Source organism: Zonotrichia leucophrys, chromosome 6, assembly GCF_028769735.1.
Source record: "Zonotrichia leucophrys gambelii isolate GWCS_2022_RI chromosome 6, RI_Zleu_2.0, whole genome shotgun sequence".
Lineage (NCBI taxonomy): Eukaryota > Metazoa > Chordata > Aves > Passeriformes > Passerellidae > Zonotrichia > Zonotrichia leucophrys.
Genome location: NC_088176.1, coordinates 5893465 through 5918216, shown reverse-complemented (window position 1 = coordinate 5918216; position 24752 = coordinate 5893465). Strand labels below are relative to the sequence as shown.

The window sequence follows — 24752 nt, the reverse complement described above, 5'->3', positions numbered from 1 at the left end:
CAGCAGGAGAAATGGCACAGGAGCCACACAGTGATGTTGGACAGGTACCGTTGCTCAGCCCAGTGCAAATCTTGTGCCGATGGAGATGCACTTTGCAGAGCCACCAGACTGGAGAGTTTTGCCCACAATGTTCTTACAGAGCACAAAACAAACCACATCCTGGTATGTTGTTCAGTCTGGAATTCTCATCTTCATCTATTGCAATTATGGAATCACAGAATCACAGAACAGTCTGAGTTGGAAGGGATAAGGATCATCCAGTCCAACTCCTGAGGCCAATGAAATATCAGTGAGGGAGATTCTACAAGAGTTGGTCCCTGCATTAAACACTTAATACACATGAAAAATAACTGGGGACAATCTTCCAAGTCACTATTAGTGATGGTGATGGGTTCAACTTTCCTTCCTTCCTCCTTATTTTCACTTCCTATTAATGCAAGAGAAAAGTGCAACTTTGCAGCATGTTTGTTCACATCAAGTTTTTCCTCAAGAACACATTTTGCAGTAACAAAATATGGTCTATAAAGTCGCAAAGTGCACAAGCTGAAGGCACAGAGTACAAACACATAGGAAAACAGATTTCAAAATACCAAATAACAAAAAAAGAGATAAAAGCAAAATCTGGAATTCAAAACTCCCTGACAGAAGATACATTTATATGGGACCAACTCTTGAAAGGTGACAGGTTTTAAACTAACAAACAAATACTGCAAAATAATGAAACTTTATTCTTATTATTTAAGTAGAAGCTCCAGAAAATAACTTGAAGTTTAAAATCTAATACACTGACATGTTAACTAGTTTTAAGAATGTCCTTAATATTAAGAAAAGAGTGCAAAAAGGATTCTTCCGTTCTAATGCTTTTGGAAGCTGCTGATTTTGGCTGCCCATTCCCACTTTGAAAGGATTGTTTTTCAAGGTGCATTCCTCACAAAGGTCACAGAAGAAGAGCTTGTTGATAGACCAGACCAAGGAATTTGTCTTTCAAAGTCATTCCAACTGTAGCAGCAACTGACATTTTAATATATAAAGAAGAAAGTCCAAAACTCTTCTTTGAGGCATGGTTTGTGTCAGAGCTTGAGTATCAGCAGTTGCCACAAAGGAGGCTCCAGATATCACCTGTGCTCCTCCAGTGTCTGTTCTGGCTAGGAATAGAAGCTGATCCAGTATATTCACTATCTGTATCCCCTGGAGCTTGCACAAGCTGATGAGCCATCTGAAATTATAGAAGAAGTTAAGAAATTCTCTCATGTTAAACTTCCACATCACATCCCTCAAAACACAGCAGTGCCTGCAAAACATTCACACAGAAATGTCCACTCAGTCATTTCAGCCTGCACTAGGAGTTCATCATAAACCAGTGACATTTTATGGCAGGGAATAAAGTGAACATACTCAGCTGAAAGCACATGAGGAAACTTGGTGGTAAGAGGGCCATAAAATGAGCAGAAGTTAACAACAGTACCAGAACAGATTCCATTCTCCCACGGCTCCACATCCAAGCAGTTTCTATTATTTCTTGGCATGGGAAGGGTTACCTTGCAGACAGCTGTTCCATGGGAAGATGCAGCCTCTGACACCTCTCCCCACCCTGAGAACCCAGAATTCCACCAGGAGCTGTCTGGCCAAGCTGTGAGGGCAGGGCTGGATCTGTACTTACTGTAAGTTAACTCTTCTCCAGCTCTCTTGCGTGACTGATCACCTCTGTGGGAGAAGGCAAAGAAAGATGTTTTCAGGATAACTTTAATTAAAGATCTCCCTCATCCTTTGGACCTTCAAAGGTCCCTATCAACCCCAAACATCCTGTGATCTTCAAAACAACAGTGAAACACCTTAGCACAATCAGCAGCTTTTAGAGATTTAGGAAAAAAATGCAAACACAGTAATGCAAACACACTACTACTACTCAATTTGCTGAAAGTATAAGCTATATTTCATAGATTTAATCAGCTCATGCTTTTGCTACAGACAGTAGGCTTGATCTCATAGGATAATTTTTTACAAAATGAAAATGAGGAGAAAATGTTCATATACAGTTGGAACTTAAAACATGCATAAAATTGTTTTCCTCACTTTGAACTCCTCAACCAAACTTTATAGAACTATGTGAAAAAACTCTGCATCTGTCAGTCTAAAAAAATGCTCCTGAATCTTACAGATTCTAAGCAAGTCTGAGCTGACAACACTTGCTCTTTAAGCAGAAGATTTCAGCACTTAATGGTGTTGATAGGCTGTTGTTCTTCAACTGGAAGCTGATGTGCAATTACTGCTGCTGAATACACCTCACTGTGCTGTGTTCCTCATGGTTACTGCTTTCAATCTTACTAATTCTGTAGGTGGCTGATAATAGTTCTGCTTACAAGTGCATTTCACCAGTTTCACACTGCTTAGAGAACTAAACGTGACATTTGGAGTACTAACAGTCTATATTCACAAAAACAACTGGTTTGAAAAATATTTTTCTTTTGTTACCTGGAAATGAGAGACTTGGCTGTCAAGTTCTTTGGCTGGTTCTGGAAGGATGAGAGATTGTGGGAAAGGCTGGGAAGGGCAGTAAGGGACACTGACCATTGCAAGGCAAAATGTATTTCAGAAAACCAGTTGTTTTCGTGGATATAGACTGTTAGTATTGAAATGTCACATTTAGCTCTCTAAGCAATGTGAAACTGGTGAAATGCACTTGTAAGCAGAACTATTATCAGCCACCTACAGAATTAGTAAGACTGAAAGTCTGACAACACCAAATTGTTCCCTTTTCTGTTTTGTTCTGTACATTACATTCTTTTGTCAGCATTACATGCCTACTCAGTTACAGAGTCTCACACTTCTATTTCTTGGGCCAAATGCACTGCTTTTCTCAGCCCAGAGTCTGATGCTTTTATTATGATGCTTATCTCTCAAAACATTCTTTTTCTCAACAGCCAGCCTTTATAAGGAAAGAGTCTGCACCACATCATTTGCATTTGGGTCAATGGTACAGCTCTGCAGCTCAATAATTTACCAAGCTGTGAAGAGAGAGATGACCTTTGATGAAAACCTTGGGGTATGAATTCAAGAAATATACCCAGTACTAAACATACCCACATCTAGGGGATGCTCAAACTACAGGGCCAGACTCTCAGCACTGCATAGGTAACAAGGGAAAATGAAGATGTTTTCTCTTTATGAAGAAATGAACCTCTTGGGGGTAGAGCATGAGGCTTCCCCAGCCTGATCTTATATTCTGAGAGTACTGCAAAAATGGTGAAAAGTGCTGTGCCATTGTCTGGGCAGAAAAATAGAAGAGCACAGAGCAACAGGCACTGCCCAGAGGGAACAATTTACATTTGAACATTTCTGCTGTGTTTTTTACTGTTTGTTCCTCCCCCTTTTTCCCCTCCCTGATTCAATACTCAGATGGGAAATGTCTATTTAAAATAAACACCTTGCCTGTATAAATAACTCTGAAAGTGGAGTAAGGAGAAAACTGACATTTCCAGAAGCACCATGAATAAAAGAGAGCTTATAGAAAATAAACAGCCAAAGTAAAGGTTGAAGTTGAACAGAACCATGATCGTGCAGCAGAAGCACAACCAAAACCCAGAGATGCATGAACTGCAAGCAACCTGATCAAAAAATGTCAAGCTTTACAATTATCTACTTTTTAGGTACCATCTCTAGGGCTGTTAATGCTCAAAAGACATTGAAAATAAGGCCATATTTCAGATACTGAATTGTGAAAGTTCTCCATTAACTCTTAAATTATTTTGTCAGTATTTTTAGGTGTATCCATTGTTATCATTTCAGCACTGTATTGCACAATCACTACTAAAGATTAATAATTATTACCTAGTAAATCCATTCTGAATAAGCTCTCTTTGAAGTTTCTGGTCTTGAGCAGCATATTCCTGAAGCTCAGATTCCACAGCAGGGGGTAGAATATTTGGGATGAATTTAGAAAATAAAGCTGGTGCCATCTGTACCCATTCTGTAAGAAGAGAGAAAGCAATAACAAAATACATGGAAGAGATATTTTGTGACATTTTTACTGTTTGACAAATGTAACTTTATTTTGAATAGATATTAGGATCTTGAATTTAAAAAAAAGGAAAAAGAAAAATCCCCCAAATCCACAGAAACCATGCCTTAAAGCAGAACAAATAATGAGACTGTTGAAATCGGATGTTTATGTGTAGATAGAATGACTGTTTTTCTCAACCTCATCATCAAACTGAAATTCAGTTCTTGCTGCATCTCACAGGACCTGCTGAGTCCCTGGACACTCTTAAGGACAGGCAAGTGATGATCAGCAAACTGACTTGGATAATTAGATAATGATTGTAACACTGTACTCCAGGAAATCTATCTCCAAAATGTACCCTTCTCTCTCCTGAGCCTTACTTCTAAAAATCACAGCAGTAGCATCATACAGCCCTACTCCTCCATGTCCAGTTCAAAGGAATTCAGGCATTTCTCTCACTGATCTTCCAAAGCTTAGACAAACACTTTTTTAATGTTGATAATATAAGTCTAACCTGTACTAGTTCAGCTTCAGGACAGAAATGTGATTTAATTTCACTACCCTGAACACTGTTTTACAGGAGCAAGACAATTTACCTTGAAGTTGCTTCAAGGCTTTAAGACTAAGCAAGGGATGAGAATTGGGTTTACAGCAACTATATACCAAGTTCTGAGAAAAATAAACAGCCCTCAACTATTTCGGCAGCCAGATTTTCCACAGGCTGTAGAAGTTACCTGAAATTTGATTTTTACTTAGAAAAAAGGGATATTTTTAAATTCACTGAGGAACATAACAGGTTTTTATACAATTCCCACAGTCCTGCAAACCAAGTGAGGGAGCACTTGATCCCCTCATCCAGAGCAGTGATAGAGACTTTAAAAAGGACAGAGTACTGAGTCAGTAAGTCCTTTAAAAAGGACTCAGTACTGAGCTGCGATTAAAAGAGAGTTTGGAAGTGTGACAGCTGTTAGGAACTTTCAAGCTGAGGAGGAAACAAAGGAAGAGAGTGAGAAGGGAAGGCCCTGGCTGCCATGCAGGGCACTCAGACACCCCCAGGCTGCTCCAATCCCACAGCCCCTTCCCTGGCCCCATTACCTGCTCTCCAGTCCCACCAGACACCAATGGAGCAACAGGGAAAATAAGCAGCACTGCCTCAGAGGGACCCCTGCTCTGACTGATTCAGAATTCATCCCCAAGAACTAGGATCACCAAAGAACAGCCTTTTACACCAAGAAGTCTATCCTGGGCTCTTCAACTACTCCAAATCTGGTTAGTCCCAAGGTACCAACCCAAAGCAGTGCCTGCTGTGCTGTGGACAGCAAGACAGGGATCATCTGAAATGGAGAACTGTGAAATCACCAGTCCATCACCTACAATATGAAGCGTGGTCAAAGAACAACCACTCTGAATTGCTTTTAAAAGAGCAATACTTTTATACTTATGTATCCATCCTTCCTATCTTTGGTCCTGAACATTTTCTAAAACTGAAATTAGCATTGCCATAAAATTGATAGCAGTATGTTCATTTTGCTGATGTAAAAATAATCTTTGTTTACAGAAAGTGCATTTTGTACATGTAGAGCCCACTACATTCCTGGTTTGTACACATGGTAAATATTGCACTAAAGGTTTTTTTAAGGGATTTCCATTCTCATTTCTATTTCCATAAATGGGGACTGCAAAAATAGACACAATCCTCTCAGGCATGCCACAGTAAGAAACTGTCAGTACTGTAAAAGGAAGGGAAAGAGGTACCATTTATTTATGGATATTGTGAACACTTCCTGATTCTAATAACTTCTCAAATACAGGGTAAGGCTCGCCTCAGTTCTCCAAAACTTGGAAGATTCTTGTACAAAATTGATTAAAGTCTGCAACACCATTTTCTTTTCAATATAATTGTTATAGCATAAGATGCCACAATGTATTCACAAGTTAAATTAAGCTCTTCCATGAAATAATACCAAAAGAACAATGGCTTCATAAGGGAAACAGTCAATCATTCACCTCATGCCAAAGATCTGGCTGTTTGAAGAGTGACTCTCAATACAACTTTCACCGTTTAAATACCATGATTGACCCATTAACATCCTTCTTTCCTTATTTCTGCAGAAAAGGAATGGATCTTCCCTTTGTTTACAGAACAGAGGGCTGGGTTGTTATTTTTAAGTATTTGGTATCACACAGTACCTTGCCCAGGTGACAGACAGGCAACAAGAGGGTTCCAGGGTGGAATGAGCATTATGATGCACAAAACACAACAGACTCTGATTGTTAACTGTGCATTTGCTAGAGAGCAGACACAGTTTGGCAAACAAATGACAAGCACAGGATGAGATCAGCACAAACATTTTTCCTTTTTACCTGGTCGTAGTGTATACAGGCCTTTCACAATGTTTGCCATGGTTGAAGGAGTTATCTGAAACGGTGTTGACTGAGCTTCCAAAAGTAAAGCTGAAACAAAATTAACACAATCATCAGCTTGTCCAACCAAGAAATACAGGCTCTTACACATAGATTCTTTTAATCAAAAAAATATAGTAATTGTGCTTTTTTTGGCACCTAACGCCCTCACAAAGAAAACAGACAAATATCTGATTTCAATTTATTTTCAAGAGTAATAAAACATCACCTCTAGACAGAAATATCCTGCTCAAATTATGTATAGTGAAAATGTGTTATAACTTCTTTTTTCATTAGAATTAGCAGAGGTTCAGCAAAAACAACACAGAACTGAAGCAAACTCATACCAATTGTGTCAAACACCTGTAGATCCACAAATCTTTACAACATTTAGAATCCTGCACACAAAACTCAGATGGGTTGAAAGTCTATGCACTTGTAGTACAAAAATTTTAAACATCCAAGAAGAAAAGTTGTTCTTTTATACACAAGTTAATAACTGCACCTTCCTCTTGAGGGAAAACCTGCCAATAGCACATTCACTGTTTATGTTGTGATGTGCAGGTTTTTATCCTTATTTGTACTTACATGAGCTTTGTAATCTGAATTACAGAAACACACACACACAAAAGAAAGAAATTAAGAAAGGGTAAACCAACTGCTACATCTTGATTTTTATTTCTCTGCCAAGCAGGTGAGCACCTTTCTGTGCCCACCCCAGGAGGAGAACTGACTCTTACAATTCTACCCAAGGGACATGTCTCTTGGGCCTCCATTGGAGAAGCTCTGCTTTGTAAGCTTCAGAGCATCTCCAGTTCTGGCTTCAGCATCTGCCACTAAATACACTTAAATAGAAAGAAAAATCTTCAGTAGGATGTTTTTCCTTCTCTTTCTGAAACTATTTAAGTGGCTCATGTCATAGGGAAATGAAACCAAAGTACTTTTTTTAACCTTCAAGTAATCAACGTTGTTATATTTAACTATTATGGATGAATTTGTTTTACAAAGAGACATCTTAAAAGTTCTTGCTCATTTCAGCAGAAGCCTTGAGGGTATGAGAGCCTGTGATTTGTTCTGTAATGACATATTTACAGCCCCTTTCCTAAAGGTTTGTCAAACAACCTCCTGGCAGCCAAGAAAGCTGGAAATCACAGAATTAAAATGGGCATAGTGCTTTATGTGAGAGTAATGCACAATCCAAACAATGTGTGTGCATATACAAATATTTCTATCTTCAATTAGACTGTGGCCACTTCAGCCTAAGCATCACCAATAGATTTGCAGAATATCCAAAGAACTGTGAATTTGTTCTTCATATGCAGACATTAAATTATGCAAAACAAATTGATTAAAACAAAAAATCTTCATTACTGCAGCTTCAGAAATTAACATTTCTTATCTTGCTTTCTGCAAATGCACACATCACCTGCTACAATGCAGATTTAAATCACTCACTCCTGATTTACAGTCAATAAATACAACCATGATAGTATTAAGTTCAACAAGATAACAAAGTAATGGCATGTATTTCCTGATTCTCAATAAAGAAAATTAAAGAATATCCAGTTCAATAAGCAGTATGAACTAACTAATACAGTATGAACCAGCTTGTCCAAAAGCTGAACATCAAGCCTCAAAAAATGAATGGCACTGCTGTAGGATTTGTGTTTTCAGAATGATTTCCATAAGAGCAAACAAGACTCCTCTCTGGACAGAAGCAAAAGATCTCAATGTAAATTTAAAGACAAAGTTGTAAACTAATATGCAAAGATGTAAAACTTCTTTGCACATGAATTCCTCTTCAGTTTTGCAATGAAACAAACTTAGACATTCATTCAATCCTGTATTACTTCTTGAGAAGCTCACTCAAGGAACAGAAACAGCTCTGCCAGACACACTGAAATTACCTCTGTTGTTATTTTACAATTTTACAAAACACTAACAAATACTAAGGCTTTGACTCTTGCTTTATTAGAATAATTAGTCAGAGTCTACACAGAAATTGCACAGACTCCTTGTACCCACTCCCAGAACTGCACCTGCAGCATTTACAAAGACAGAGGAGGGAGAGGCAAAATAAAGCTGAACCTCAGCTGAATGAGGGTGGTAATGGCACCCTGATACCATCTGACCACCTCCACAGTGCTCACAAATTAACACCACATTCTACAGACTGACAAGCAAACAAGTTAATTAACCTGGAAAGAGTCTGGAAAATAACTCCTGCCAGAATCAAAGAAGAGAAGTGTGGGTTCCCATGATGAAAAGTATTAATGTAGAAAGATATAACATATTTTGAAATGTTCTTGAACACAATGCCCCAAATGACCTCAAGGATTCTTAAGAAACAGTGAATGAACAGTATTGGAGTAAGTGAGGTGGGAACCTGCAACACTTCAGGTACTCTGCAGTAACCAAGTGACCCCAATGGTGCACAGCAGCACTGGAGAACCACAGCCCTTGATGAACATTTAATCCACTCCTAATTACAGTGAGGCACTTGGGGCCAGATCCAGCAGCCCAGGAATTCCAGGAGTTGCAGATGATATCTCAACAAGCTGAAATTCACTTGTTCATAACTCAGGACTGACTTTCAGAAACTCAGGTTTAGCTGTTCTTAAAAGCATTTTTTATCCTTCAACATTCTGTTGAAAATATATTTATTTTACTTGCTGAAGATGTAACTTTTCTGGCAGAACAGTGAAACTTCTGCAACAAGGGCTTTTTTCCTCCCTCTGTGGTAATCTAACAGAATTTCTAAGTAAGCTCTTTTAACAAATCATACCTAGGTGTGACTCAGGCAGATATGTTCAAAGTTGTAACTACTCAACCATGCAATCTAAAAACTTAGAAACCATATTCCCACTAAAAGCAACCCCAGCAGCTTCCACACCAAGGCATTAGTCAGCTGTGCTCTCCAGTCTCCAACTGCAGCAGAACCCATTGCTTAACACAAACAGATGCAGGAGATCTTTGTCCTGCTGCACAAACTGAGCTTTTCAGGACTTAATTCCACTGTGTATGCAATGTCTGTATTGTTGTGCAGAGTGACAACTTCAGTACTTCAGGGAATTGAGCCCTTACAAAAGCGCAGAGCATTTCTGCCTTCTTGGGAAGATCTGCAGATCCCATGGAGTCAAACCTGTAGTAGAATAAATTACCTTTCCCTCAGCCAAATAATTCAGGGTCCATCTGACCACACAAACACTTCCACTTCACTGTGATAAAATCCCATTCACCCAGAAGATGGTTCCTCTATCCCAGTCCATGCAAAGCACTGGATTTAACCCCGATGCCAACAGCAATTAAACAGGGAGAGAACTGCCACAGCTGGCAGCCAAAATGCAGCTGATAGGTTTTGTTGTTGCCATTTTGGGCTGTGGTTTTCTGCAGGTTGGTCAGGTTTTTGTGTTTGTTTTTTGTTTGTTTGTTTTTATCTGCTGCCTATTTTATTATTAAATTCTCTGATGCAACTTGATCCTATATTACCTTTTCACTTCTTCAGTTCCTCCATGTTAATTACTGATCTAGAACTTCAAAAGCCTTTTGAATGAAAGCTGACTTTCTCTTTGGCTTAACCCTCATATTTGCAGTTATATCAAACTCCTCATGATCCAGGGGTTTTATCTTCCTTTAAACAGAACTAAAAATAAATTTTTACCAACTTAAATACATTGTAAGTTTGTAATGAATTAAATGTAGATCAGAAAAAAAAAACATAAAAAAAAATTTATTACTATGCATTTTCCACTAGGCATTTAATAAAGCCACAGCTTACCTTAAAAATATTCATTACACAGACCAAAAGCTTTATTAAGTACATAGTAAAAATGCTACAAAATAAAAATTTTGAATCTTAATCACATGGAAAATATTCAGTGCTGTAAAAGGAATAAATATGAAAAACAAAGCTATAAATGTAAGATATATATATGATATATGCTTTTCGACTTGTGTAATTGGAAAATAGGGTGGTATTTTCACATTAATAATTTTATGAGGTCTTATTGAAATTGGAATATTATTCCTATTTTTTTGCCAAGGAGCTGGATTAACCATGGTGGTCATTACCTGAGACTGTATTTTCCAACTTAATTTGAGGTGCTGCAACTCAATCAACATGAAACAAGGAAAATAAGAAATGTAGCTGCAAGTTTTTAAAATGGCCTAGACTTCTTTCATGGAAGGTTTAGTTCACAGACAAAATTTGCATGTAGATTGTTATTTAAAGAATTTGAATGTGTTCTACAATACTTGGTAACAACCCAGACTGCTTCCAGTATTGTTAAACACAATTACTTAGTCCTTAGCTGCCAAATTACAGCTGCGACTTCAATATTAGTGATGGGCCCCTTGAAGTGCTGAGCATGTAAATATTGATTATTCCATCAGATCTACAGAGCACAGAGGGGATAAAACATCAACAGCTACAAAAGCTCTCTTAGTTATTCCTGCAGAGTGTAAAGGTGCCTGCTGAGGTCTAAGAAAAGGGTGACATTCATGTGACAGAAGTTTTGAAAGAGTTTCCTGCAGCAGCAGCATCCCAGCACACTCCCCGTGGCTGGAAAAGAAGTGGAACAATACTGCAGCTGATTTTCACTATCCCTTATCTGGGTCTATCAATATTTGGAAGAAAAGAAGGAAGGAGAACATTGAAGGTTAGAATTGGAAACTTGAAGCGATTAAACTATTTGCCAACATAAAATAAGGTAGAAATTAAATACTGAAATTCACAATCCTGTACATGTATAAATTTTTTTATAATTATTTGTAATGAAGAACTTCAGAATAATTGCATCCCTTCCCTGCATCTCAAAAAAGGACTTTTTATGCTACAGAACCCTCTTGCCCCCAAATCAATCACTGTCAGAAGGTGGAACCTCAACACCTTCATAGCTGAGGAAAAGAGTACATTAGCTTTTAGTTTCAGAGGAATTCTAACAGAAATCACCCTGGTCTAGTCTGGCACAACCCACTGGTATTAACTGGTATTTTCTCCTAGTCTTCCACATCTTTCTTCATTTTTAAGGTCCTGAGGAAGAAACCTGATTTCATTTTAACCTACCATGACACATGCTAATTCTAAGGACAAAGCTACTCCACAGGCCAGTCATTCTGCCTTTGTTACTATTTCTTTTTCAAAGCAATCTCCCTTTTTTGTGTCTCAGTCTTAAACTTAAAAGCAAGAAATACAGTTTATGAGCATGGCAGAGTAGAGTTGTGCAGATTTTCTTCTCATACTAACTTTTCAGAGTTTAAGGACAAAGCAAAGCAGTGTCTAGAGGCTAACATCTAATATGTTGCAGAAGGAAAGGGCCTCAGTAATCAAAAAAGACATTTTTAAAACACATTGCTTCTGTCATCACAGTGGTCACCCTGAATCCCAAACCAAAAAGAATAATGATTTCAAACTCCTGAGGGCAGGTTCTACATTAAAGCTTTAGTTCAGATTAGAAATGTGATTTTGAAGCAAATTCACTGATCATCCCCACATTGCTGCTCCTTGGTTGGTATGACAGAGCTGTCTTGGAGCATATTACTTTAATTCCTTTTGGGCAAGATTCAACCAGATGTGCTCAAACTGCTACTCCCTGGCACTCTGTCCAAAGGAGCAGACATGAACAAGGAGGAAATAAAACTCTCAAAAAAGCAGGGAGAGGTCAGCACTGGGTCCTCAACACCAAAGGGAGGCATTGCATATCTGCTCCCCTTACACCACCCCACTTATTGATGCAGACAGAGCCTAAACCAGGCAATGAAACCCCAGCTCTTCCTACAGAGCCCAAACCTTTCAGATAAAAGCTCGTGGTTCTGCTGCACCAAACCTATAATGATGCTCCAGGCACTGCTGTCAAACGCAGCTCAGGACAGACATTCAAGAACAAGATCATTTTCCTTCTGAAACAGTCATTAAATGTGACAAGGAAATGAGAAGCACAAAGAACAACTTTGTCAATGTCAGCAGCATGCAGAAAGGCTGGGGGCAATGCAAGCAGCTGAGACACCATGAGAGTGTTAATTCCCCTTGTCAGGCATTTCTCTGCAGTTTGTGCATCAAGGCAGTAACAGGTTGCTTCTCATGTGCAGATTGTTTGAGACAGGTGACAAAATTGAGGGAGAGGGAAGAAATGCCACCTCAAACAGGGTGAATGTCAATTCAATCCATCATTTTCTTGTCTATCTGTGCCAAAGGGTGAGGCAAGGGGAGTGAATAAAAGCACACATCAAAACAAACCCTGGGGTCTCTGTTGTAGCTGTAGAGTCAGGCCATGAACTTGGCATCAATCACAATCCTTCCCTCAGCCTTTTGCACTGCTCCTCTCAAACAGAGCTCTGTGTTCACAAACAAAAGCTGGACATGGCACTTATTAATGAAAGGCATTCTGTCAAAGCAGCACAGAGCTGAAGAGATGAGGAGGATCCTTTGCTGCACTGACATCAACAGGCTCGGGGAGGTCAGCACAGCAAAACACAGCTGCTAAACACACAGGGCTGGGTGCCCACAGAGCACAAACACCCCTCCTGAGGCATGCACAGCAACAGGAGAACCCCTGCTCAGGCAGCATCCTCCCTGCTGCATTCATCAGCTTCTAGCAGATATAAATAGATCCATTCTCTATAATTCTGCACTGCATTTCTACCTGCTGAATCAAAAAGCTGAATAATTTAATTGTTAAATAGCTGTTAATGTTTGACTTAACTTTTCTGGTACTTTGTAGAAAGTAGGAATGCATTGGAAATATCTTTCCTGCTTTTTTCTTTATAAAAGCTTTTCCAACATAAACAGCCCTTCTATTGAACTTTACTACACCTCCAACAAAAAAAAAAATAAAGAAAATGTAACAACAAGATCTCTTCCCCTCATCTGACTCCAAGTGACCTAACTAGAAAGAAACAAAGCTGTCATATGTAAAATCTTCAGAGAAAAGACTTCCTCTGTAACTAATGAGAAACTGAAAACATAATGAAGAGGGCTGTGAGTGCTCTCCCTCCTCCTGACTTTTTTCAAAGAACTTTTTCTTGGAGACAATAAGAAAAACTTCTACTTTAACAAACATATGTGATGTATTTTTACACTGGGTTTCAGCTCTGAACTCACACAGGCACTGACATAAAGACTTACATTCTGCAACTGCCCACACACCTTTAGAATCCACACACAGTAACCACTCTGTGTGCTCAGGCTTCAGTGGCTAATTCTGTAATTACCCCAGGCAACAAGAACAAAATCAGAAGGGCTGCACAAAGCTATTTTCCCTCAGATAAAATTCACCTGTCTTCCCAGATGAATAACTACTGTACAAAAGTGCAGGCAGATGTTTTTTTTGGGAAGAACCAACTTGTACTGAATGATCTGTACCAGCACATTGCTCTTTCAAGATTAAAAATATTTACTGAACTCAAAACAGGAACATGTAAGGCAAGAAACACACACAGATATCAATGGCTGAAGCACTACAGCAAGGAATTAGGAGAAGGAAGGAGAGGAAGACTGTCCTCTAAAACAGCTTTCACCTCTATGACCAGCTTAACTTTCTGTTGCCTTTTTTTAGTATGGGAACGTCATCGACCTCCCAGAGCAGGATTACAGTCTAGCATTCACCTTCCTTTCCTCAGCTTTCAGGAAGAGAACAGGAATGCTTGCAAACTCTTGTCATTTAAACCCAAGTGATCTCTCCACCAAGGAGACACAACACTATGCTCTTAATGGCTTTTCCTCTTTTGTTAGATTCAAAAGCAAGCTTGGTTTGGGCACTAAGCTGCCAATATCCAAAAGGAGAATTGCAGTTGCTAACAAATACTCTGCCATTGAATTTTGCCTACTGCAAGTACCAGCAGTAGAGAGTTTCAGGAGTTGCTATCCACTTTCACATAGTAATTGCCATTTTTCTAGACAAGAATAAACAGGCAGGATGTTTCCAGGGCACAGACATTACATTGCAGCACTATCAGAAGAGACAGTGGCTGCATAAGGAGAAAATAAACCTATTTCTGAGTTTTTCTGCTTACAAGTCACCTCATGCAGGACTGTAGCAGGAACAAAAACTACATTCTCCACCACCACTTTCCCTGGTGTCATGGGGATATTATCTGCACCTTCTCCCCCTCCCACACTCATTTCTGAAGCTGCCTGTAAATAAGATGCTGTATCTTTGCTTGTTACATTCAGTTAAGCATTTCTGCACACAGCAACTTCTCCCAAGCCATTGAATGCAGCAGTCTTATCAGCAAGAGCCAGCTTTGGCTTTGTAAAGAAAACAATCAGGTTATATTCACTTAGTTCAAATGTGCCCACTTTAATTTGAAGAGCACTGACTTGATAAATGTGTGAGTGTAAAAGTGTTTCACAAACAGCTGTGTTCATGGATCTGTGTATTGTGGGGTTTTATTATGTATTTACTTTAACTAATGAGAAGTCCTCCAGATGGTCAAGTGCTTTAAAAAAAAATCATCTATCAAACCCCAAATGGAACCAAAGTGGTACAGGAAAAATTTGCCAAAGTAATGTTCACTTAGGGAATATTCCCACACCTTGATCACTCTAATTTTTACAACCAAGTGCTCAGAGAAGTGTTCCCAGCACAGAGACAGGCATTGATCTTGCACCTTCCTGCCTCCCAGCAGGCAGAGCAGGAATGAGGGGACAGCCTGGGGGAATCTGAGTGAGATCCAATGCCAAGGAAGAGACTGGGCCTGCACTGCTCTTCTGCCTTCTCCCCACTCTCTTTCTGGAGTAGAGCAGGATTTTTGTCAAAAATCAAATGAACCTGAAATGTACTTACAGTCCTTCCTGAACACAGCTTCAAATAGAAATGTCAGCTTCCAGGCTCTGAGAGAATGACAAGGTACTATAAACAAAACCCACTTTGTACAAACATAGCAACAAATTTCAGGAGAGACAGCAGATGTTACTCTGACCCTCCAAGTCTAGATCACAAACGGATTAAACCAATTTTGTAATTTGATTTTACTTTCAAGCAGAGGGAAGGCATGCTTCCTATCACTGAAGCTGCAGTTGCAGCATCTCTTCACAAAACAGCCCCAGGATTCCATTTCTCCATACCAATCACAATTTCCTTTACTTTAATTTCCAAAGTATTCCCCTCCACATTTGTACTTTTTTCCCCTCACAATAGAGAAACATTTTTTTGCTGAACCAAATCTGTATCAAATATCAGCAAAGAGCACCACACACTGACATTGAGAAGCAAAGTAACAAACACTGACTTGCATTCTATTTTCATAGAGCCCTTACATTTCCAAAGAGCAAGATACTATTCATCTATTTTGGTTTGAATTTCAGGAAGCTAGAAAAAACAGCTGAGAAAGGCAGAAAAAAATACAATACTAGAAGTTTTTCAGCACATCTGCAGTACTACATCATGTGCAATGTATCTTCAATTATTTGCCAAGAACCTGTTAGCAAATTTAAAATTTTATTTAGGCACACTTTAACTCAATTTATAGATCCTCTTATCCAAGATTTAATTAAATCAGATCACAGCTAGGAGTTCATGCCTGTCAGTATTTATCATCTTACTTAGGAGGGAGATAAAACCCAAATAACTTAGCTTTAATAAACTGATGGTCAGACTGAATTGAACCCAAGGAAATGAACCTCTTGCCCATTAAACAAGAGACTTCATATACAGCAACACAAACAGCTTACCTTTATTTTTCTTTTTTTCATTTTACTTCTGCATTTAACAGAGCTGGAGAAAAGTATTTCTGATTCCCCACACACAAAACACCACAGGTCTTTTCCTTTCAACAGTTCATCTGCAATTTCTATTTGATTCTGCTATTATCACTGCAGAAAGTTAATTACTTAGCAACAACACATCTGACATCATCTTTGTCAGAGGTTTATCCACTGTTACACCTTTACCTTGCCACTGGAAAAAAAATTCTTAGCCTGAAAAATGCCAACGTTTTAAGGCAATTATCAGCTAATTTTCCATGACCTTGTTGCAGCAATCATCTTACCAGGTTTCATACCAGTAATTCTCTTTAGTACAAAATAAAACATCAGGCACATGGCTGGGCATTTCTCATTGTTCTGCTATTTTTAAGGTGATGTGATCTGCTCCCAGTGTCACTTTTCCAGATGGCAAGAATTCATCAGAGCTGATGATCTCCCATCCCTGTAGGGTGCCAGGCTCCCTGAGCACCCATCCCTCAGCCAGGAATTCTCCTCTCAGTGAGCCTGAAACAACAGCCAAGCTCCTTTCCCCAGCCCTCGCCTGGAAAGAGCAGGGCACTGCTACCAAGCAAAGACAAAAGGAGCAGTGAACTGCACTGCCACTGCTCTGTGCTTGGTCAGCTGCCCTTCTGAGGGGCCAGGCAGGCCAGCAGCAGCTCCCTGTGCCCACACAAACCCTCCCAGGGGTGCCAGCTTTCACACCAACTCTGTGGCTCCCCACAGGAGTCACACTTCCCCTGCAGTGCTCCCGTGGCTGTCACTTGCAGCACGTTCCATTTGCATTAACCCATTAACCCAAGAGACAAACTGCTGGCAGCATTCTGCAGCTCCCACCCACAGCAGCACTCCAGCACACCGTGGCAATAACCACAGAGGGAGCACAGATCACACCACCTTCTTAATGACATGTCAGTATTTTGATAATGAAGTTGAAAAGTAGCAGCATAAACAACAGAACAATAAAACACTCGTTTTGCCATAATCACATGTCACAAGGGAAAATAAATATTGGATCTCCCGTATCTCAAGCAAAACATTACTCCATACAAAGTCAGATTTTTGAAATAAGTAAGCTGAGGTGTGTCACATTTCCTCATACCTCAAAGTATTGAAGTTTACTAATATTTAGCATTTTATCCCTTTTTGTTGGGGATCTCCACAGCACCTGAAAGCATTGATATCTTTTGCTGTGGATCTCCACAGTATCTGAAGCCTCTTTCCATTTTAAGACAAATTCAGCAGCTGTACTTACGCATTAGGTTGTAAATGTGCTTTTCTGCAACATGTTCCGTAAACAGCTTTATAAGGTCATCTTTTAAGTCTCTGTTTAGCTTGGTTTCTATGTAAAATTTATTCTGGAAAACAAGACACAAGTTTTCAAGTTTGTTTCTCATAACAGCAAACAAAGGAAACTTCTTTTTTCTCCCTGAATGAAACCAGTTCAGAATATTAAAGCTGTAGAATATTTCACCTGTAAAGTGTTTCCTTGGTGACTGCATTTAAACTAAATAGAACATTCCTGTACAACAAAAAAACATGGGTGACAAACCTATTTACATACAGCCATACATATGTATTTTATTTTCTGTATCTACAGCTATACCCCATACTGATCCAGACTGGAGAGCTTGCATACAGAACACTTCATTTTAGAACTTCAAGAAATTTTTTAAATTCTCTTAGCACCAAAATACAGCTGGACATGAAGTTTGCAACAAAAGAAAATATTTTTTTCCAATGACTAACCATTAAAATAGATGGGTTACAATAATACAACATGGTTCATTGACAATCTCAGAGGACAGCTACTCAGAATGAATCAGCTGTGGAAATAAGTGATACATACAAATCTACACAAAAGTGAACTACATTAAAATTTTTAGGATTCCATTACTTTGACCAATTCAGCATTAATAAAGAATTCATCTCTTTGAGGGAAATTCAAAGATAATTTTATTCATGAGTTCCTCCAGGGTCCCAATACCTCATGTACTATTTGGTATCAATGTTCCATTTCCTGCAATTAATAGCAAGATTTCTTCTGTGTGTTTTATTCATAGAGGTGTTTTAAAAGCTGGGGGAAAAAATTTGCTTCAAGATAAATCTCCTAACATTACAAAGCTAACTTGGAAGTAGAGCAGTTGAATTAACTAATTTGGACAAATGGTGTAAAAGAGTTAAACAGACAATCTAACAGAAAATCAATTCAAAAATATTCCACAGGAATCTCTCTTATCTGAGAGATTTACTAGAATAAGTGGTATCTTAAGGGAGAAGGTTTTCCCATGCTTTTAAATCAAGTTTTTCTCCTATTCACTAAAGGATTTAACAAAACCAGAACTCTCAGAACACAGAGCAATCTTCATGTTTTTGTGTGAAACCCATTCTCTGAGCCATCACCAAAACTACAAACACACCACAACAATCTGTCCAGACAGAAACCCCTTAAACCTGTGAGAGAACATTCACCAGCAGTTATTCACTTTTAATAAAGATTGCCTGGTAGAACAAAGGCAATACATATATTCTGAGGGCTGAATACATGCCCCTGGTGTAGTTTAAGTTTGTTGCAGTGATGGACAACAGTCTTAAAAAGATGTTTTTATTAAATTTACCAAACTTGCTGCTGGTGGTTCCCTCTGCTACCCTGAATTTATCCTGCCTGTAGAAGTTTAATCAAGGACTAGGACTCAGTTGTTTTCCCTCACCTGGGCCTGAACTGAGATTGAGGGAAAGGCTCTGCAGACAGAATATCCTAATTAGAAACAGACTCACTTATTGGTAATGCTTTTGGTCAATGGTGAATTTCCATTGCAACAGAAACCCACAGTAACTAAAGATACACTTCAAGGAAATGTTAAGCTACACATCACACTACAGCCTTTCACCAGAACATTTTCCTAAACCAGTTTGCACAAGATGTGCAAATTATGATGCTTTGTTTTGCTCAGGGGCTGGAAAGCCTAAACTTTTAATTCTAGTAATTTCATTACTAGAAAAACAACAAAAAACCCCACAACCCAGCAGTTACCAGACAGTACAAACACAGAAAAAATGTAAAATACTCTTCACATTTGCTTACTTGGAAACACCTTTTCAAAAAGATGTACCACTTTTGTGAGCTTAAATAGACAGTGAAAAAGCATCTAACTTAATTTCCAACCCACAGTGCTGAAAGGAGAGAGCAGAAGAGCTGGCACCTCCCCCCTGCTTGTTGGGGGTAAATCAGGAAGATTTTTCTATCTAACTTGTCACTACCAGTGATAAATTATACACTGTGCCAGTATTTCTTGAAAAATAAGTCACATAAAGGTCTAACTGACATGTAAAAGGTAAGCACATGTGAGTAACTGAGAAAGTCAGGTATGATACAAACACTAATTCTACAAAAGCCCTTATGATAAAGCAATCTGGCAAACCTGACAAGATAAAGCTCAGTTAATATTAAGAGGAGATCAGTAAGTATTTGAAAGAAGAAAACACAGAACATAGGTGTGCTTATCACATCATGCTCACATATATTTGTGTGTAGACACACACAAAATGCCCTCTAGCTGATAAGTAACAAAATGCAGTACCACTCAGTAAGGATAACTATTTTAGAGGCAATAAATATTTTAACCATCCCAAAAGCACAGTGCTCACAAATGTTAGGCTCATATACCATAATAACAGATTTTCAGCTATATCTCAAAGTAAAATGAAAAAATGAGATTCTATAAGAAAAATATATCCTCTAAATTTTATATTTTATTCAAGTGGAAATATGTTTTCATTCACGTGTGTAGCAGACTGTGATATGTACAATCTGTAAGCACCTAGAAAAATCTCACTTAAATTTACAAAACAGTTTTCTGCAAGGAACAAAGCACTGTGTATGAAGCTGACTTCCAGTTTCATTTGCTTCACCTTCAGTTACATCCCCAAACTTCTGAAGGAGCCTAAACCCACAGAATCTCAGAGGGTCATTTGGTCTCTTTGCTTTTCTGACAAATCTGCTGCAGCAGCCTAAGACTGAAAAAATCCATCACCATGTGAAAAAACAAAGTGCTCTCAGCAAAAGAAGGAAAAAGAAAACTCCCTCAGTTGCAAGGTCAGTCCTCTCAGCCACCCCTCCTGATAAGCTTGGAACCACCCCTTGGTCACCATACACACCCAAGGTAAGAAATCACCTTTCCTGCTTTGGTGTGGATCAGGAAAGAAAAGTGTTGCTGCTGCTTTTAAGACACACAAGACTAAGACAAAGTATTGTGCCATATTCCAGTTCTACATAAAAAACTTTAGTTTTTCCTCAGCTTCATAAATTTTAAAAATATTTAAATGCATATTAAAAGTTTTCCTAAGCAGCAATATAATTATCCTTCCAGAACAAAGTCCTCAAGAGCAACTCAACAGCCTTGGAAACCCCTGATTAAAGCAATCACAGAAATGGAAAGCCTCTCCTCACCTCTGACATAAAGGCAGAGTTTAACAACTTGGTCCACTTCAAAATGCTTTGAAAAGTATCTATTAAAGGAACTGCAGAGCTGTAATCTAGACTGTAATTAGGCTTTCACCTCCTGCAGTTGTTTTTCAATTGTACTTTTGGACTAAAGAGAGGAAGCTGTTGTTACTGTATGAGACAACTTGGTTAGACACTACAATGTAAGATTCTAAGAGTACCTGTACATAAAAGCACTTCCAAGTGCACAAAGAAACAACTAAGAATCACATTTTCCACCCTGACTTCTCTAGACATATTTCCCACATCGTGCACAACACTGAAATTATTTCAGTGAAAAAGTGTGACAGCTAATTTGCCATTAGCCTTCTAAACCAGCTGAGCCAAGTCAGCATTGCTTTTGGCAGCAGGAGGAACTGCCAGGTAACAGAACCAGATAAAAGGGCAGATTAAAAGACACCAAGCTCAAGAAAGGCAAATTTCTCTTTTAATGCAATAAATCTGTATGGTAACAATGCCAAAATGCTGTAGCAAGTTACTGAAATTCACTGAGACACAGGAGAGCCTCCTAAAGGCTCCCCAAACTCTGTGAAACTACCAATGAGAAAAGCTTTAAAGAGTTTGAGGTTTATTTAATCTTGTTTTATTTTTTCTTTTTTTTCACTTCTAAGTGATGCCAAAACAAGGACAGTTTCTGGGAGAAGGACAAATTTCAAACTTAAGTTATTAATTACCACAAAAAAAAAGTTTTGGTACTTTGACAAAAAGGATGCAAATTACTGGTTTCTGAACCATTCCAAGTACACCTGACAGTGCTATGAACATTATTTTGGCTTCCTCCATACAACACCCTGAATTGCTTTATCAAATGATGAAGACATTTCCAAGCCACATTTCTTTCTGTCTTTTTTGAAACTGTACTATCTGAAAGCAAAAATTAGTCATCTCCACAACCTGCTCAAACTAAGAAGCCAAAATTTAACAAGTCAATAAATGATCTCTGTACAAAAAGATATCCATAATGAATTATTTGAGATGGCTTTTTTCCATTTAAAATCAAAACCATTCTCCCCACTTCCAGGAAAGAAGTATTAGGGCAAATCTCAAACTGCAAAACTCTACATTTAAAAAGCATGGCTTCCCCTTCCTCCCCCCATACAATTTGATCAGTATTGTTAGGCAGGCACCAAAACTAGGCCCAAATCCTAAGTTTTACATGTCAGAAGTTATTATAGCTGCATTTTCTTTTCATTTTTAGTCAGCATCTCGTGTATGGACATATTTATTTGAAAAGAATTTTCTAAAACTTACCATATATATGAAAAGAGGCACAATGCTCTGCAATGCTCCCATATACTGTCCAAGAGCTACGTTAAATCTTTCAATATAGAGATCTGGAGGGCTGGCCTGCAAGAAACCGTAAAAGTCAGGTTGGAATTTGAACAAGAGAAAGATCTGGAACAGCATGGGCTATGCTTTCATAGCAAACTCAAACAACTACAAAGGATTTGATACACTAGGATCACACAAAGCAAGCCACACATCATTCCAGAGTTTCTGCTCTAACTCCCTCCAGCAAAACCAATCTCCCTTCAGTAACTAGGTTTTCCTAGAACTATACATCAGTGCCCAGCACAAGGTCCATTCAACAAGAAATACAGTGAGCCTGTAACAAGCTGACATTTAGCATATGCAAATAAAAACACTCCTTTTTCAAGACCAGAGGTTTGTTTTGAAAGCACCAGCTGTCATGCCTAGAATCCATAAGCAAAAGTGCACAAGTGCTGCAGTGTGTGCTCCCACCCCCCTGAGCTGTCATTACCCCAGAGCAGGGTGGCATTAAGCTTTGCAGCTGAGCTGGCAAGTGGCACATCCTCCTGCTCCAGGGAATGCTGCCCTCCACAGAAAACCTTTCTAAGTCACTGCTGGGTTATCTCAGGTTCAGCTCCACAAAGAAGCAACATCTTCAGAGAGAATTCTGCATTCAGGGCTCATGCTCCAGGTTAGGCCTGTGGAAATCCAGCCGTGCTCCAGCACACAGCATCCCTATGTTGCTACAATCTACACATCTGTTTTATGGCTACAATACCATATTTCCCAAAGAAGGAGATAAGGAACTCAAAAGATCAGCAGGTGAAGTTAAATTGAGAGGAGAACCAGAAGAACAGGAAGCACCAAGCACTGTTTCTGGTACAATATCCATTTGAAGGCCTGCAGGGGAGCTGCACTGGAGCATTCAGGAGTGCACTTAGATACCCACAGCTGCAAGTGGAGCTACAGCAATGTCTTCCTCCACTATGCACTTCTGCACCCCAATCCTCCCCCTTACACTGCCCTACCTCTGGCCCAACCCCTCTTTGGTCTTTCCAGAGGGGCTGGGTGGCTGCCTGAGTTCCTACTGCTCACATATACAGATACACCTTTTTTTGCCAATGAGAAGCAAAATTTCTCTTCCCCTGCACTGTTTTCCCTTCTGACAGAACCAAGAGAAGTACAGCAGTAACTGGAACCTTGCAAGAAAACAAGTTCAAAGATTTCCCTAAAGCCAAAGCATCTGTGGCACAAGGAACACTCAAGGCTCAGCTGCACCTTGACCACCTTATCAGAACTTAAAGCTATCTTCACATTTTTCAACTTTTGTATGGACATTCACCAGCAGCCCTAAGAGAAAAGTTAAAATTTATGTTGATATTTTGGTCTATGAAGTATTCTAAATTTATGACTTTTTTCCCACCTTAAAAAAGCTTCTTTTGCCTCCCTTCTTAATATGCTTAATGAACACGTGGGTAATTTTCACAGCAAACACCAACACAGAGCAGACAGTTCAGAAAGGAAAGCAAAACTGGCAAAGGAAGAAAGAGTGTTATTCCACATGCAGTTGCCAAAGGCTATATATGGTTATTTCTCATTTTGATCATAAGATTTTAATCTTATTGCAAATGCAGTTCTCAGGGGTGGCCAAACAAATTTTAGTTCAAAAATGCCAACAACATATAAAAGTGGCTATGAGCTCCAAGGACTCCCTTTCATATATAGCTACATATACAATTTGTTGCAAATAACATGCAATGAAATCTGCATTCTAAGCAGTATGTATTCCTGCTTCACTCCTTTTCAACCTCAACTTTAAATATGGTTTTACCCTCTGATTTGTATACGGCTTCTAAGATTAAAAAAAAGGAAAATTCTACTTGAAAGAACACGTCAGACAAAAGGAGACCACAGCCTGACACAGGGCACCACTCTTCTCTCACTGATAGATTGCCATTTTCATTAAAAAAACAAAACAACAATAAAGCCAACAAGAAAAACTACAGTCAGAAGCTGTCTGGGCAGTGGAGATTTGATCCCAGGGGATATATATCCCTGGGGATATAAGCACTGATATCTTTTTCTCTCTGCAGATGGGAACTCTGCTAGCTCAGCTCCCAAAGGTGTCTCAGGAAGGGAGAGTTCATGAGAATGACCTCAGGAGCCTCTCACGATACCTGGGAGCTGTCAACCACTACTTTGCCTTGCAATCAAGTGGAAAACAACTGCTCTGGATAAAGACAAAGCTAAGAGAGGCTGATGGCTTCAGAGAAGTGTCTTGCTCATGTCAGGCAAGTATCAGGCCTTGGTTTTAACCTCTGCAATGCAGAAATTATGGTGGTGTCTGCTTTATCAGCATGGCATGTCACTTTTCAGTTTTATTCTCCTGACAGTGTTTCATGTCAAGCCCAAATAGCCAAGACAGTCACAGCAATGGACAACAATAAATAAAAAGCAAGATTGACAATCAAACTCTGCTCAACTAAAGCTTGACTTGTAAACTACCAAAATACCCAAGCTAAAGAGAAATCAATAATAGTATTTTCACAGCTCATCTATGAATTACTGTAATCTGTGTGGGGAAAACAGAACCATCTGTTTTCTGTTCATCACAGTGTTACTGTACAGCTGCTCCAAACTGCCAGGCTGAAATCAATTATTTGCTTCAGCACAGGATCTTTCTCCACATCTCTACACTGACATTTATAGGACAGAAACTGGAGCTGGAATAGTTTCATATAAACTATTTGAGTTTTGTAAACTGAAAAGCAGCACATGCTAACAAATTCATGAGTAAATAGAAGTTGGTAAGATTTTTATATAACGTGGCCATCAAACAGCCCAACTTGCATTTAAAATCTATATTTATTCAGATATAGCTATTACAAGAAAAA

General features: G+C 39.0%; 1 protein-coding gene across 2 annotated transcripts in view; it reads right to left on the bottom strand.

Annotated features, from left to right (window-relative positions):
- Nucleotides 1-705: 705 nt before the first annotated feature.
- Nucleotides 706-24752, bottom strand: part of CACUL1 (CDK2 associated cullin domain 1) — a 40321-nt gene continuing 16274 nt past the window's right edge. Inside the window, exons 4-9 of one of the 2 annotated variants that reach the window (XM_064717050.1) lie at nucleotides 21859-21954; nucleotides 17359-17461; nucleotides 6365-6454; nucleotides 3829-3967; nucleotides 1661-1704; nucleotides 706-1216 (exon numbers count right to left, since the gene is read on the bottom strand). In XM_064717050.1, coding sequence (XP_064573120.1) covers nucleotides 1176-1216; nucleotides 1661-1704; nucleotides 3829-3967; nucleotides 6365-6454; nucleotides 17359-17461; nucleotides 21859-21954 — 513 coding nt within the window. In that variant the 3' untranslated portion in view covers nucleotides 706-1175. The remainder of the gene's footprint in view (nucleotides 1217-1660; nucleotides 1705-3828; nucleotides 3968-6364; nucleotides 6455-17358; nucleotides 17462-21858; nucleotides 21955-24752) is intronic. The other variant, XM_064717051.1, reaches the window with a different exon arrangement.